This window comes from Galleria mellonella, unplaced genomic scaffold, assembly GCF_026898425.1.
Source record: "Galleria mellonella isolate WM207_F2 unplaced genomic scaffold, CSIRO_AGI_GalMel_v1 utg165, whole genome shotgun sequence".
In the NCBI taxonomy this organism is placed as follows: domain Eukaryota; kingdom Metazoa; phylum Arthropoda; class Insecta; order Lepidoptera; family Pyralidae; genus Galleria; species Galleria mellonella.
The window spans coordinates 2,682,914-2,698,275 of NW_026442009.1; the positions used below are offsets into that span (position 1 = coordinate 2,682,914).

The following is a 15,362-nucleotide window of genomic DNA, read 5'->3' on the forward strand; positions in this document are numbered from 1 at the left end:
TATTAGATACAAGTTTTACCCGTAACTTCGTGTACGTGTCCGGAATATATTCAGTGACCAGGATAGAAGATAAAGAAGCTTACCTCTTTCTCTATCCCATATGGTACCTGTATACCAAATTACATAATGATTGGTTAAGACTTTAAGGCGCCAGACAAACAAACTCACTTTCACATTCATAATATTAATAAGGATAAATAAAGTAAGGATTTATTTTCTACTGAATTTAAAAAGCATACAGTGTGTATTTGAGTTTATTGTTTAAGCAACTCCCAAAAGAAATTTCTTCTTATTTATTTTTGTATGTTTTAATGGAAGGTGAATTGAAAACATTGAAAAGTTGTTTTTTCTTGGTTAATCATCAATTGTTTGTAGTAAATAAGCAGTTCTATTTATAGTATTTAGCAACTGAAATCGTTATTAATGCTTCGAAATGATGAAAATTGCTAGACTACATATCTAACAGAATAATAAAAGTTCTTTTTTATCTTTTAGTGGATTTTATAATTTTTAAACAATATTTAAAAAAGATCTGTTTAAAGCGTATGACATTATAGTAATAAATCACGCTCAAACAATATATTACCTTTAGAAAATATACTTTATATTCTGAAGATTTATATCTATCATCTATATATCTAAACATCTTAACAATCCTATGACTGACGGGAATAAGCAGCAAAATTTAAAAAGGATTAGCATAATAGATGACAGAAGTCGCAGTGTTATACTCGTAGATATCTGCCTGACAAAACTAAATACGGTAAAAAGACTGATAATCTGGAAATTGGTGTCTTGAGATAAAAGATGTAAACAAGAATATTTTGAGGAGACACGTGATATTTTAAATTGTAATGTCATTTTCAACTGATTTCAAAAACAGAAAGTTCTCTATTCGGTTATATTTTTTATGTCTATTACCTCATATCTCCGTCATTTATAAACCGATTTGGAAAATTTTATCAGAAAGGATGCACATCAGATTTTTATTAAAATTGGTTTAGTAGTATCGTTTTTAAATAAAAATATCTGGTTTTACCACGACTGAAGTCGATGTTTTTATTGTGGGACAAAAACATAAATTATTTATAGTCGTGTTTTAAAAAATATACCTATTGACCATTTGTATAAATTTTTTCTTCTTTTTTTACTAATACTCAAGCAATGGTGCCTGATGTAAGTCAAAACTGAAAGTTTAAGAAAAAGTTATTATATACGTTTGCACTGTTATAGTATACTAATTATCTGGGCTATAAAGAATGTCATAAATTATACGTAAGTACTATAGTACTATGTTCAGTAAAAATAGATATCATATTCCAATAATCGAACATAACAAATACCTGTATTATTGAAAAGATTGAACCATTTGCTGATTTGCAATAGCGTAGATTGGAATAATGCTTTTTAACTGTAATTTCTTTATGAAAATACTGTAATAGTTGAGGTGTATAAAACAATATTTACAGAATGCAAATCGGAAATCATCGTCATCGAGTGCCATTTCAATAATCCGCAAAAGCTCGACTGAGTCGGCGCGAAATGTCAAAGCTAGAGTGGGGGGCAGTCACCCTAAAGATATTGAACGTAGAGGCTGTGTCGCCTTATGCTCCGTATACATCGCGATGTCGTTTAAAAACTATTCGTATAATTTAAATTAAGAATATTAAATCTATTCAAAGTGAGAGAAAATGATTTTTTGTGACTTTAAATATGAGGTGTGAACGCGAAGTGCAAAGTGTCAAGCATGGTCGCGGGACCAATTAAAACAGATAAACGTGCATGGAACCAGTTCATCAAGTGTGTTATCTTTTTGCACCTTTTGTTCAGTTTTCCCTGTGCAACGAAAGGTAAGTGATTTTTTTGTGCAAGTCGATATCTGAATCAATTGATATCGCAGGCCAGGACTATTTGTTATTAAAATATAATTAGTAAACAAATAAAAAATTATATATAATTTATTACACTCAGAATATATTAACAATTATAATTTGAGACAATGGGGCTGATTCTGAGGTTCTATGTCTTTGAACCTATCTCTTAATCTAGAAATTTAACAATTTTCCAAAATTATTGTTTTATGAACTATCATAAACTAAATATATAATAATTTTGACTTAAATATATCAAAAATTTTGTTCATTTTAGTTCTTAAAATAAAGATTTTGCTGTGATATCAAACTGAAATTTTAATTTTAGAGATAGTATTAGAAAAATGGAGCCTTGTAATCAACCTCATGTGACCAAACGTGAACTACTTACACCTTGCATTTTGTTAAGTACGAAAAACCTAATTTGTAATGTATGTAATGAAAAGTTATATATGTAGTATATCTATTTGCAAAATATTATAGACAAAAAATTTCGTGTTTAAATAAAAATAAATAGCTACGCCAGTCTTTTTCTACACAATGTTAAATAAAAATTTAAAAAGATTAAGAAAGTATTTGCTCATGATTTTTTTTTACTATATGGTTTATTTAATTAATGCATGAAATAAGTTAGTTTCATTTATTTACATAAAAAAATCAAAATTTAGAGGTGATTTAAACTTATAGGAAAAATATGTACTTTTAATTGATGTATTCGAGGGGTTAAGATTTATCACTCGTTGTATCTTGTTTTGTATGTTTTTATAATTTCAGTTATTTTTTTAATACGAAAGGTATATAATTTCTTTCGATTTTAGGCACCTACCTTTTTAATGTTTTTTGCGTTTGACTAAGTACACAAATATTAGAAGATTTACAACCATATAATTATCAAATATACATTATAAAGGAATTAAACGGCCTATTGTGGAAGCATTCGTGATTCAGGTGGTAATAATATTATACAAACTATCATCGTAACAATAGTGACAGTTGGTGCCTGTCCCAATATTTTAGAGTCTCACTATACAAATGCTATTGTTGCACGCTTCATTCAAATTCCATCCCTTTCAAATAATTCTTTTTCCATAAAGCTCAAAGTCGTGCGCCGCGTATCAAAGAACATCCAGCGGACACGATTGTCGGGAGAAGCGAACCTGCTACCCTGCGGTGCGTGTCTGAAGGGAAGCCAAAGCCGACCATTCAGTGGTATAAAGATGGGATACCGCTCGCACCAACAGATCATCCACATAGAGTGTTGCTTGAAGATGGACTGTTATTTCTTAGGTATGTTGTTACGATAAGTGTAAACTTGCGACACGTAGTCCAAACCCCCCCTCCTTCCCTAGAAAAGTATAAACGATTCTATTGATAGAATCGTTATCGCTAGTTAGTCCATGGAATAGAATTAGATGGAGACATGCGCTGTTGTTCTTTCTCATGTGAGCGCTGACTGAAACGATTCTATCGATAGATTCATTTGCATTTTGTCTAGGGAGGCAGACAAACTAACTCATTATTGCTAAATCGGAATTGATGATTTTATAAATAAACAGTTTGTATTTTAGAAATTATAACATTTTATTGACTATAAAGTGTAGTCTTATACCTTATTTTATACAATTGTTAACATAAGTAACTGTAATATAATTGCATCAGTCAACAAATATCAAATATCTATGTAATAACAAACAACCCCATATATGCAAACTATTTATTATTATTAATATTGTATGAATTACATGAATCAAACAAATAGACCGATTCAGATAAAGTTTATGTCTAAAAAATTTAAATTTCACACTTGTATCTGCGTACCTATTGACGTTAAAGATGGTAATCAGATATTATCATGACCTGCTGCTCTCCTATATAGCATAGAGTAATTGTTATTAATTTGTTCGGAGTAGTTTTTATATATGGAACTTATTAGATGTATAATATATAGCAGCTATATAATTTGGAATTTTTAAAAGTGATATTAAAAATTGTTGTGAAAGTTACTAATAATAATATTTATTTTCTAAACTTTTCTTTTAGAATTTTTAGTTACACTAATAGAATTTTTGTTTTGTAACTTTGACGATAATGTTTGAAATCTGAAAATTATTTTACGAGAGTTTTACGGTTTGCTTTACTACTTAGGGGCTAATTATGTTGTTACCTTGTAGGGTTATGCGTGGTAAAAAGGAAAGCGACGAAGGAGTGTATTGGTGTGTCGCGAGGAACTCTGTCGGCGAAGCAATTAGTAAAAATGCCACATTGACCATTGCTGGTAATATAATGTTTATATACGTATATAATTTGTATTGAATATATTGGAAGAGAAGGGAAATAATGGGAGGATATTGGCTATGGACGATATTTGTGATGCAGTATGAAGCACGTTGTGCTGCGAAAATGAGGTTCCGAGTTCGATTCTCGGTCTGGTCAGTTCAATAAATAAACTTTTCTACTTTCAACTTTATCTAGCTCAAGTGTAGGTAGGTGGTGTCCCAAAATTTTCGTGTTAGTTACAATATATATGTATATGTGTATGCATGTATATTTTGACCTTTGACTCATAGCATAAATGCATTATGGCCCAAGTATAAATGGTTTGATCGAGTTTTATAAACGTTATATTAGTCTGAATTGTAGGAGTGCCATTATGTACTACACGATGACTGTACAAAATAAATATGACGGCCAATAACAGTAAAAAAAAAAAAATATTTTACAATCGGATTTTATGGAACTTGTCATGTCCATTTGTTTTATTGCTGATGTTTGAGTTTTGTGTGATTCGTTTGGGTTATTCCATCTTATATCTACCATAATGTATCTAGACATGCATAATTATATTTTGGTATAAAAATTGTTGTTATATTTTTAGTATAAAAGATAAGGTAATTGTTACATTTTTTATACAAAATGCGTTAAAGATTTAAGAGTAATAACAGAATATGAGTATTCTTTAGAGAACATTATATAATTAATTACTCATTTTGTTTGTATACATATTGTTAATCTTTATAATCTGTAACATTCTTTGTAGGAAATAATAAAGAGTTTTTATTAATTAATTAATTCATAATATTCCATGATGTTTTCTTTGATAATAACATTTACTGTCATTATTAAATACGCCGATAATTTGGTTAATATTTTCAGAAACACAAAAATATACATAATATATTATATTGAATTAATTATACTTAATTTATTTATACATATATTATTTTCTTATATACTATAGAAACGTAAATAATATGAGTCGGGCTACTACTTTCGTTCAAAACGATGGAAATCGATTACTAGTAAACGTGGAAGTTAGGTTTCCTCCCCTATATGTTAAATATTTACAATCTACCTACCTTTATAATAGTTATTTTCTAATACCTCATTGGATATGTTAAAATATCGATTAAGTGTTGTGAAGTTAAGTAAACTACGAAAAGCATAAACGGTAATTTGCTAACATACCTACCCATACATAACATTTATTATGGGCAATTATTTTTATCATTATGATATTAGTCTTTAATTATCCACTGCTAAACATAAGCCTCCCCCTTGGGGAATTTTGCCAATAGTTGCCACGCTTAGCAGGCTAATTGGCAACCCCAGTTAGGCTTTAGAGATATTTTAAGAGGCCCGCTGCTGCCCATCCTTTGCCCCCCTTAGTTGCCTCTTACGACACCCACGGGAAAGGAAGGGGTGGCCTATACTATACCGGGACCACAAGGGCGTATATTTAACATGTACTTATACGGTTTATCTGTTCACATATTAATTGTGTCATACTCGTAAGTGAGAATGTTGTTTTATTGTACTAACATCTGCTTGTATGTGCGTTTAGTTAGAAGTAGACATTGAGTAGTTTTCATAAGATATTTATTTCAGTTCTTCGAGATGAATTTAGAACAGAACCTCATGATGTAAAAGTGGCAAGTGGAGAACCCGCTTTACTAGAATGTTCCTCTCCCAAAGGAGTGCCAGATCCTTCTGTCCATTGGATTAAAGATGGACAGACTTTAGACGTGGAAGTCAATGGAAGGTACTTATTAATATTGTTGTATCAGTCGTTAATTGTCCACTGTTGGACATAGCCTCCCCCATAGGCATTAGAACAATAATCATCATATTAGCCGTTAACTATCCATTGATGAGACATTTTTGATTGATTGAGTCCCCTCCATAAGGAAGGTTTTGCGAGTAATTGCCACGCTTGGTAGTGCGGGTTGGCAATAGCAGTTTAGTTAATTTTAAACTTTCGCGTTGTTTACACATATTTTAAATTCACAACGTCGGCAATAAAGAAGCAGATACGTAGGTACTATTTACCTGTAAAGTCTTTTACATCGCGTTAAGTTCCGATTGTGTATTTAAAATAAAAGCAATTTACTTATTATGTAATTAAGTTTAATTTCACGCGTATAATTAAAAGAATATAAAAACATGTATAGATAATTTCTTAGGTATATATTTTTATTAATCAGTTGATGAGAAATAATTTTTTGCTACTTCATTTAGTCATGCTAATATCAATACCTAGGCCTAGTGACTCAGAAATGTAATCAATTAAGGAAATTAAAAACGAAATATCGACTAAGACAAACATGAGTAATGCTCATTTTTATTATAGGTGCTGTACATCTATATGTGGGAATTATAATTTTATTAGTGGTTGGTGCGGCACTTATTTCTTAAATGTTTCTTTCAGAATATCTGTAGTAGATGGTGGTAACTTAAAAATTCTCGAGAGTTTACCATCAGATAGTGGTGTATACATATGCGTGGCATCTAATGTGGCAGGAGAAAGGCAATCGCGCCCTGCTACATTGCTCGTATTACGCAGACCACATTTTCTAGTGAAACCTAATAATATAACGGCGCTAATAGGCCAGAACATCGAGTTTCATTGCCAAGTAAGTCGAGATATGTAGCTATGCGGTTTCTTGTTACTTTTGTTTGTTACGCCAACCATGAAATTAAACAGTGATCGAGTAATTCCAACTCCTTTGCTGTTCATATTGATCCAATTCCAAACAGTAATTAATTAAAGAAACAAAGTTATTCGTTATAACTAAGTTAAGAGCTCTTTGTTATAACTAAGTTACTGTGAGAAATTACGTCACGATTAATCAGTTACAAGCCATTTAATTATAAGTAAAAATAAGTAAATAATACTTTATATTTTAGGCGTCACCAGAATCAGACGTGTCTGTTACATGGTCGCGTGACAGTGGCACTTTATCTCCTTATGCAATAGTACGCCGAGGATCCTTAAGAATAGACCGATTAGCTTCTACAGACGCGGGAACATATACTTGTAGAGCGGAAAGCCAAGCGGGTTCAAGTGCAGCCAGTGCCATACTAACAGTTTATTGTAAGTCACTTAAAAAAAAAAACTAAGATTATTTTATTTAAATAAATTTTTCATTAATACTATTACTGTTTTCACAGCTTTACCTCATTTTACACGAGTGCCTTCGGACCAAACAGCATGGGAAGGAGAAGCTGTGTCATTTCCATGCGAAGCGGATGGGTCACCTAAGCCTATTGTATTTTGGACTATGGAAGGGTCCCAGGTAAGATATAAGATATGAATTGTGCTTGCCAAATATAAATGAGAATTATTAAGGTGTGAAATATAGATGTGATAATAAGTTTTAGTTATTATTACAGGAATTAATATTTCCGAAATCAAGTCACGGTACCGGTTCATTATATTTAGATCGAGTACTAACTCGACATGCGGGTAGATTATCTTGCGTTGCTGTGAGTGCTGCCGGTAGTGCTTTGCATACTGCTACTCTTCAGGTAATGATTGATCTCCTAATTACTTTTAAAGTAATTTAATATAAACTGGTTTCTGACTTAAATTGTTGGACTATGTTGTAGGTTTTAAGAAGAGAAGCCAATTCTTTCAAGGGAGACTCTGAGTCATCTTCTCCTTATCCTGAGTTAAATAAACCATTAAATTATCCACCAATGACACAGTATGAATTAGTACAAGCTCGACGTTATTTGCAACAAGATGTTTTAGCTCTAAGACGGGTTGAAGGAATATCTGCTACTACAATTAAAATTGTTTGGGATGTGAGTATTTTCATATAATTTTAATTGATAAATACCCGTATGTCTTTATATAAAATATAAAAAAATTGTAATGTGATATTGCATATATTATAAAAAAAAATTATAACGTTTTTTTTTCTACAGGTGATGACAGATTATAATGAATATTTGGAAGGTGTAAAAATATGGTTTAATGGAACATCTCTTAATCGACAATATGTAATGGAAAACCCCATGAATTCTAATTCATCGTTAGACAGCATAGTTGAATTTAGTAAATATGAAAATTTTTCTATGACCACTGTACATAACAGTGGGTCATCTAGTCATGTATTAACAGGGTTGATGCCGTATGCTCAATATGATGTATTTTTAATGCCATTTTATAAGTTACTGCTAGGAAAACCATCTAATATGAAATCTGGTTTTACTGAAGAAGACGGTAAGAATATTTTCTCCTATAATTAAAAATAATATACTTTAATCCAAATTAATATACTTTACACTACTAGCAGAAGACCTTCAACAAAAAAATCTCTGCTTGAGTACCTCTATTTTACTTTTGTATTTGGTTCAAAGTATGAAATATGCTAATGAATTAACAGGTTATAGAAACTTAGTCTCTAGTAATAAAATCATACAATGAGTGTTATATTGATAAGTGACGGTTTCTACTTTATTCAACTGCGGTGTCAGGTTGTTTACGAGACCAAGTATTATTAAAACGTTTTTAAAATTATTTTCCTTTTGTAAAGACTTTTTAATCAAAGTTTAATATCCTAAAAGCTGACGTTGTAAGTATTTTCCAGTTCCAACGGCACCACCGCAGAGTCTTTCAGCTGGCGTGATAAATGCGACGTCAGCGTGGATTCGGTGGGATCCGCCCCCCGTACATACTTGGAACGGTGAACTTTCTGGTTACTTGGTTAGTACTTTTCCTTTAACTAACAACATTCATTTATCTGCTTTTCTGAAGTAAAACTATTTTAGTCAGTTCGACTTTAAGAAATATGAAGTAGAGAAGAGCTTCTCTAAATTTTCTTTAACTTATTTTACTTTGCTGAGCCCTGGGTTTGCGAAATTTCCTGTAACTTTAGGTAACCTAATTAATTGATATCAAATAGCTCCAAGACTTTACCATTATTGTAGGTAATTAATATTGTTAAAAAGCTTTTTTAATTAATACTTTTAAAGAATAATTGGCATTTAATATTATATTAAAAACGCAATAAATGCTAAAACTGAGTAGTTCTTTTGAATGAGTTCTGTCTTCTGACAGAATTCATTAAATTAATCAACCTTCAGGTTATTGACTTCCATTTAATGAATATTTAAGTATTTTCTTTATTTTAATTTTAAAATCATCAGCCATACTTAACATTCAATTAAAAATCTCTACAAGAGTGTTCCTTTTTTAGATCGAAGTGAGGGTAGGTGGGGGCAATGGTGGTCGAGTTGTAGGCCAAATGTCGCTAGGACCGCGTACTCGTGCCGCTGCGGCTAGTTCTCTCCGTGCTGGTGGGCGCTACAGTGCTCGCGCTGCAGCTGTCACTCATAGAGGACACGGCCCATTTAGTGCGCCTGCGCTCATACATATGATACCAACGCAGACACAAAGACATTATGTGCAGTAAGTAAAATACTAGTTGTGAACTGACTGAAATATTGATTTTTCTTTGTAAATAAGACATAAGGAGCCTGTTACATATGTAGAATTAGGACCTGCAACCATTTAAATCAATTCTAACCAGAAAGATAATATTTTTATATGTATGTTTACATATAAACAAAGGAAAGCTAGACAAGGAAATGAACAATTTTACAAAATAAAGGAAAGCTACATCACACAAGTACTAAGGGATTTAAAATTATTCATGACAGCCATACTGATTAGTGTTTATTTTATGTACTGATATTGATAAATTACTGATTGTTTCAGAACTGAACCGGCTACGGATAAAGCTATTTTGTCTATGTTCCAAGAAACATGGTTGTTGGTATTGTGCGCATGTCTACTTGTATTAGTTTTAATTAGCGCAGCTACAGTAATTTACATTAGACATCGAAATTCAAAACAACGAAAAAGCCAAAATTCGACAAGTTAGTAATCTATAATTGAAAAGCAGAATATAAAATATAAATTTTTGAATTAAGTGTGTATTGAACATAATCAATATTAATATCATGAGAAATTTCTTCCAGGTACAGCTATAGCTAATGCTCACCAGTGTTTATTAGGTAAAGAAGCAGTTTGGCTCCGAGAAAGACCAGTATTTGAAGGATCAAATGAACCTAGGATAGAAATATTGAATTGTCATCAAAGTCTTCTGCATAGTAAGTAATAATACACACATATGTTATTACTCATATATACTGAATCTTATGATTATTCAATTATATTTATAAACATACATTGTAAGTATTGAGTATCATTTCTAGGTTCAAACCCTCAGCTCTAGATTTAAAGGAAACTGTATGTTTTTTAGGCACCTGTATTATACGGATCAAATTATAAAACCATATATGACATTAATGTTTTCATTGCACGGTCGAATGAAATAATTTTATTATGTGATATTAGACACTTTATTTTGCTTTGTTTTAATAGAACCCATCTTAAATTGTAGGCGGTCACTCTGTAGGAACGATGGCTATGGAAGCAGAATATACTTTACCACAGCATTCTCACACTATGAACCCGATGCCTCAAGAAGAATACAAAAGAATGCCTCCGGAACCATATGCTTCTAGTGCCATTTATACTGAACTTAATTATCAGGTATAGAAATTCGTTATTAAATTTGATTCTTTAATATTACTTTAGTTGTTATTAACTGAATTAGTAATATACTAATGGGACAAAAGTACACTCTCACTTTAAAATTTTTTTATTTAACAATAAAAATGTTAAATATTAGTAATAATGTTCACAATGAAAAATGTGTATTGTATCTCATTATATTGTTTATAGTTTGCATATAGATTTAAAATGAAGTACCTCGCAGTCGAGCTCCGGTCGAAAATTTAAATTGTATTTCTCGTTAAATTGAATTTTCCCCGTTGTATCATCTATCTAGATCAATTATTCATTCTCAAAATCTCATGATTCGTATATTACGCAAACATTGCTGGTTTAATTGTAAAATATTGATATGGAACCGACTATAATGCAATTCATTTCATATTATAGACTGATATAGAAGACTCTTGCATGAAATGTGCCAATAGTCCAGGATCATGTGACAACAGTATGATTAGATCCTTTGGAGAAAGTAATCAATACTCTAATGAAGAATGTTCTACGTGCTGTCGCAGTAGTAGTTCTACATTAACAAAAGACTACAGCGAAATGACAAAATGTGGAAACGACGCCGATGATATACAAGAAATGTCGATAGATGATTGCCCATCATGTAAAACAAATCATTCTAGATCATCAAGCCATCACGATGCTAATAAGGACTGGGCTATGGCAGAAGTTGAATATGATTATCCACAATGGCATTGGTTAGGGAAAGAAAATAGTTTCAGACATCGAACTCAAGATACAAGACACTCAAGTGGAGAACGGAGTGATCAAAATTGTAGAATGAATTTGTGTGACATTCTTCCACCACCACCGTATGAAAGGTATGTATGTATATTAAAGAAAATGTTTATTTTTGTAAATTTCTCTCTCTCTAATCCAGTATTTAGGCAATAAACCTTTTTTTTTCTTATATTAAAAGTCAATATTTATTTATTTCGAACTACTATTTTCGTATAAAAATGTTTTAATATTTAACAATAATATATTACTTATATATACTCGTAGTACAATTTTGTCGTATTTCTGTCCCAAATTGTAACTTTATTTAATGTTTAAGGTTCAGTTTGATATTTAAAAAGCCAGTAATAGTACATCGTAATTTTTTTTTTATGTTATTATAGTTTTCCAATGTAATATAATTAAACTATTCTATTTTATAAAATCATTATTCACAGAGAATCTCATTACCGAGACATGCGGGGATATGCCAACAACTCGGGTGCATCAGGCTGTTCAGGACATACGTATCGGAGTTAATTTTTGTTTTTCAACTGTATTGTTAACGAATATCATTAGTACGTAAACCAAGCAATACTAATTAGTTAATTTGTACATATGTATGAAAGGTTTCTGCATATATTGACGGAAAATTTGAAAGTTCATTACACCACCACTTAAATATTATTATAAATAATTTAAATAAATCGGTCTCATCAATACCTAGGTGCCCACAATCGAACCTGAGGTAAATAATTTAACCATAAACCAAACAATCGATTAATTGTGATTATACACGCAAGCTCAGTCATATATAAAATTATAGTGTGCCTAATTTGTATTTTGATTAAGCAAATAAATTCTTGTTTGTTTTGTATTTATTTTTATAGGCTGATAATAATATATTATGTGGAGGTGTAATTGTATGTTTTTCAAGTTTAGCTGCTGTGGGTGTGTTTTTAAATAGACTGCTGTTTACCGTATTGTAGACTTTAGAAATAGGTTTCATCTTTCTCTAGTGACTGTGATATAGTATAATTTCTTATTCGATTCTTTATTTTGTACATATTTTTTAATATTTGATATCCTTATACAATTTTATCGTTCATTTACACAATAAGCATCTTATCTATTTTATTGTCTAGTAAATTAATAACTGTATTTATAAACCGAACCAAACGAATTTGAAGGCCATTTTTAGTCACAGCTGTAAAAAAATTTGTATCGAAAATATATTTTAACAGTCTTAAACATTTGTAGAAATGTCTTGAGCCAATCAGCAATATTAAATCATTTACATTTCTATGTGTTTGTTTTAATGATTCTCCATTACTCTATACATAATAGGTGTAAATAACATCAATATTATCACTTTTTTACTTCCACCATTCATCATGTCAGCCTTTAACTGTCCACTGTTGCTTAATAAGCCTCCCCTTGGGGGTTTTGCAAGTAGTTGCCACAGTTGGCAGGCGAACTGATAACCGCAGTTAGGCTTTAGAGATGTTTTAAGAAGAACGCTGCTGCCCATGCCCCGCCCTCCCTTAATTGCTCTTACGACACCCACAGGAAAGGAAGAGGTGAACTATTCCGTGCTGAAATCACACGACTTCCAATCTCTATCGGATATAATCATCTCCTAAACAAGCTGCTGAGCATTCTTACTTCTACACATGCCATTGCTTCATCCAACTCTAAATCATTCTACACTACGATATATATTGCTTACATAAATAAATAGTTACTCCCGATATGAAAGGTGACGACTCTCCAAAAATAAAATGGAATGACGTAAGAGTGGGTGAGGCGAGATCTAAGAAGATGTTTGTAAGATGTCTGCTATTTACCAGAGTTACCGCTTCTAGCAAAGCTATATAAAGTACTTTAGCTATAGTTTTAAAAAGGAAATCTACGTCGACAACTATCGTGAGCCATAATGTATTTTAATTACCTATTTACGTTAACTTTACTCGTAGAACGTGCTGATGAATAATAGCTCCTATTCAGTTCAAAAGTAGTCGGGTATCGTCGATTTCAAATGAGAGATGACATGAATAATCATAAAATCTACATCGTTATAAAAAATAACTGTAAACTAAGTCATAGTGTAAACAGTATACCTAAATGCATGCAGAGATTTTTACATTATTAGAGGTATCATGACATAAATATTTTAAAATTTTATTTTAATACGTATTAATTTTGATCTTAAATTACTTTATATTTTCAAAATGTTATTATTAAAAAAAAGCAGGTGTTAAATTTTCTGTGATTTTATGAGACATTAGCATCCGTAAAATAAACGTAGAAAGAATTGATTGCCTAATATACCGTGCTCGTTTCCTCGCAATTAAAAACACTTTACTGGGCTATAAACCAGCGAATCGCCTGTAAATCGCTTGAGTTGAATCCGTCTTTACACTTTCTAGGAAAAGTTGTATCAAGTTCAATAGAGATTGGTGCGTATTTCAAAGTAACATTTACAATGTACTCGTATTTAGATTTATAGGCAATAAATTGATGTCGCGGTTATGAATTACCTATTAATAGGTTGACACACCTAAGGATGCTATATATTACCCACTTGCAAGCTTCATTTATGAAGCGAAAGTATATTATTTATGTATGCTGTTGGTGTTTCATATACTAAGCGAATTCGATACGAAGAAAATTTAATTTCAAAAATGTACTCCTGTTATAGAGTATCAATTTTTCGACTTAAATCACACAAAACAAAAGAAGTTTCAAGCAAATATAAATCGCATTAAAACTATTATTTCTTATTTCAAGTTTTTTTTTTTATTATTTAAATAGGGTGTATAATTTCTACGACGGCAGTATCATGTCAGCACTGAACTATCTCATATTTAGAGTCAGTAATTGGCCCAGTATAAATTACTTATATACTTATATATTTTATACTGTTGATTGTTTACATTTCATTTTTCAGTATTTAAAAACTTGTAATAATAATAAATAGTATATAATATTGGATAAATATCTGTACCTGTTTTTATATTTTTTTTTTGTGTAATAGGGTACTATTTCACAAAAAAATATATATTAAAAGTTAAGTCTAAATAAATATGACATTCATAGTATCGTATGCTATTTGGACTTAATATTGAGCTATTTATCTTTTGATATTTTTACCATCGTCCTCAACTGAAACCGGTAACTTTATGACACGTATAGCATAAAATCTCCCATAAGCACCGTCATTGTGGCGATGCGATTTGCTTTGACACCCGTAAAATCGTATACGTTTTATAGGCCAAATTCTAGTACTAGATAACAGTTGGTATACTCTTGTGTAACTTTTAGGTGAAATGCGCAGTTTTGATGCACTGATTGGCCCATCAATTGCCCAACAATTTAATAACTTTGAGGGAGGTTATTAATTTGAAAAAAAACTAACATGTGGCAAATGAATGGATGCAATTAACTCAAAACTGTAGTTTGTAGTGAAATATGAAGCAAACCTATACTTGATTGATGAAAACTATTTATAGACCTAGAGATTAGTAAATAATCTAAATAATATTTCGATAGTGTTGTTGTTATTGTACCAGACATTAATTGTCCATTGCTGAACATAGCCTCCTCCATAGAGGAAGGGATTGTTAGTAATGGAAACTGAGAATCCCATTGCTAGCAATAGACCCAACCAGGTCGACCTCCTCGCGGTTCTCCCTAGAAACTGTCATGGGTAATTCCTGATGAATTCATCATGATGAACTAACTGGCCTGTTTTCATTCTCATCCTTCACTAGTGCTCCGCCAGCATATCCCGTTAGCGCAGGTGGGATTACCATACCATTTCTACCCATCCCCCATAGAGGGCGTTATGCACGGGATTTTTAATGACCAGTAATTTTAGGCATAGAATATTTAAATAAAGA

At 31.4% G+C, this 15,362-nt stretch overlaps 1 protein-coding gene across 1 annotated transcript; it reads left to right on the top strand.

Annotated features, from left to right (window-relative positions):
* The first annotated feature begins 1,547 nt into the window (after positions 1-1,547).
* On the top strand, positions 1,548-12,765 carry LOC113518909 (roundabout homolog 1-like). Its single transcript, XM_026903934.3, has 17 exons — positions 1,548-1,850; positions 2,966-3,158; positions 4,043-4,146; positions 5,757-5,910; positions 6,577-6,781; positions 7,056-7,242; positions 7,320-7,444; positions 7,542-7,676; positions 7,758-7,955; positions 8,079-8,376; positions 8,744-8,859; positions 9,353-9,564; positions 9,874-10,034; positions 10,137-10,268; positions 10,562-10,713; positions 11,125-11,564; positions 11,919-12,765. The coding sequence occupies exons 1-17, from the start codon at positions 1,748-1,750 to the stop codon at positions 11,998-12,000; spliced, it is 2,997 nt and encodes a 998-aa protein (XP_026759735.2). The 5' UTR covers positions 1,548-1,747; the 3' UTR covers positions 12,001-12,765.
* The last annotated feature ends 2,597 nt before the right edge of the window (positions 12,766-15,362 follow it).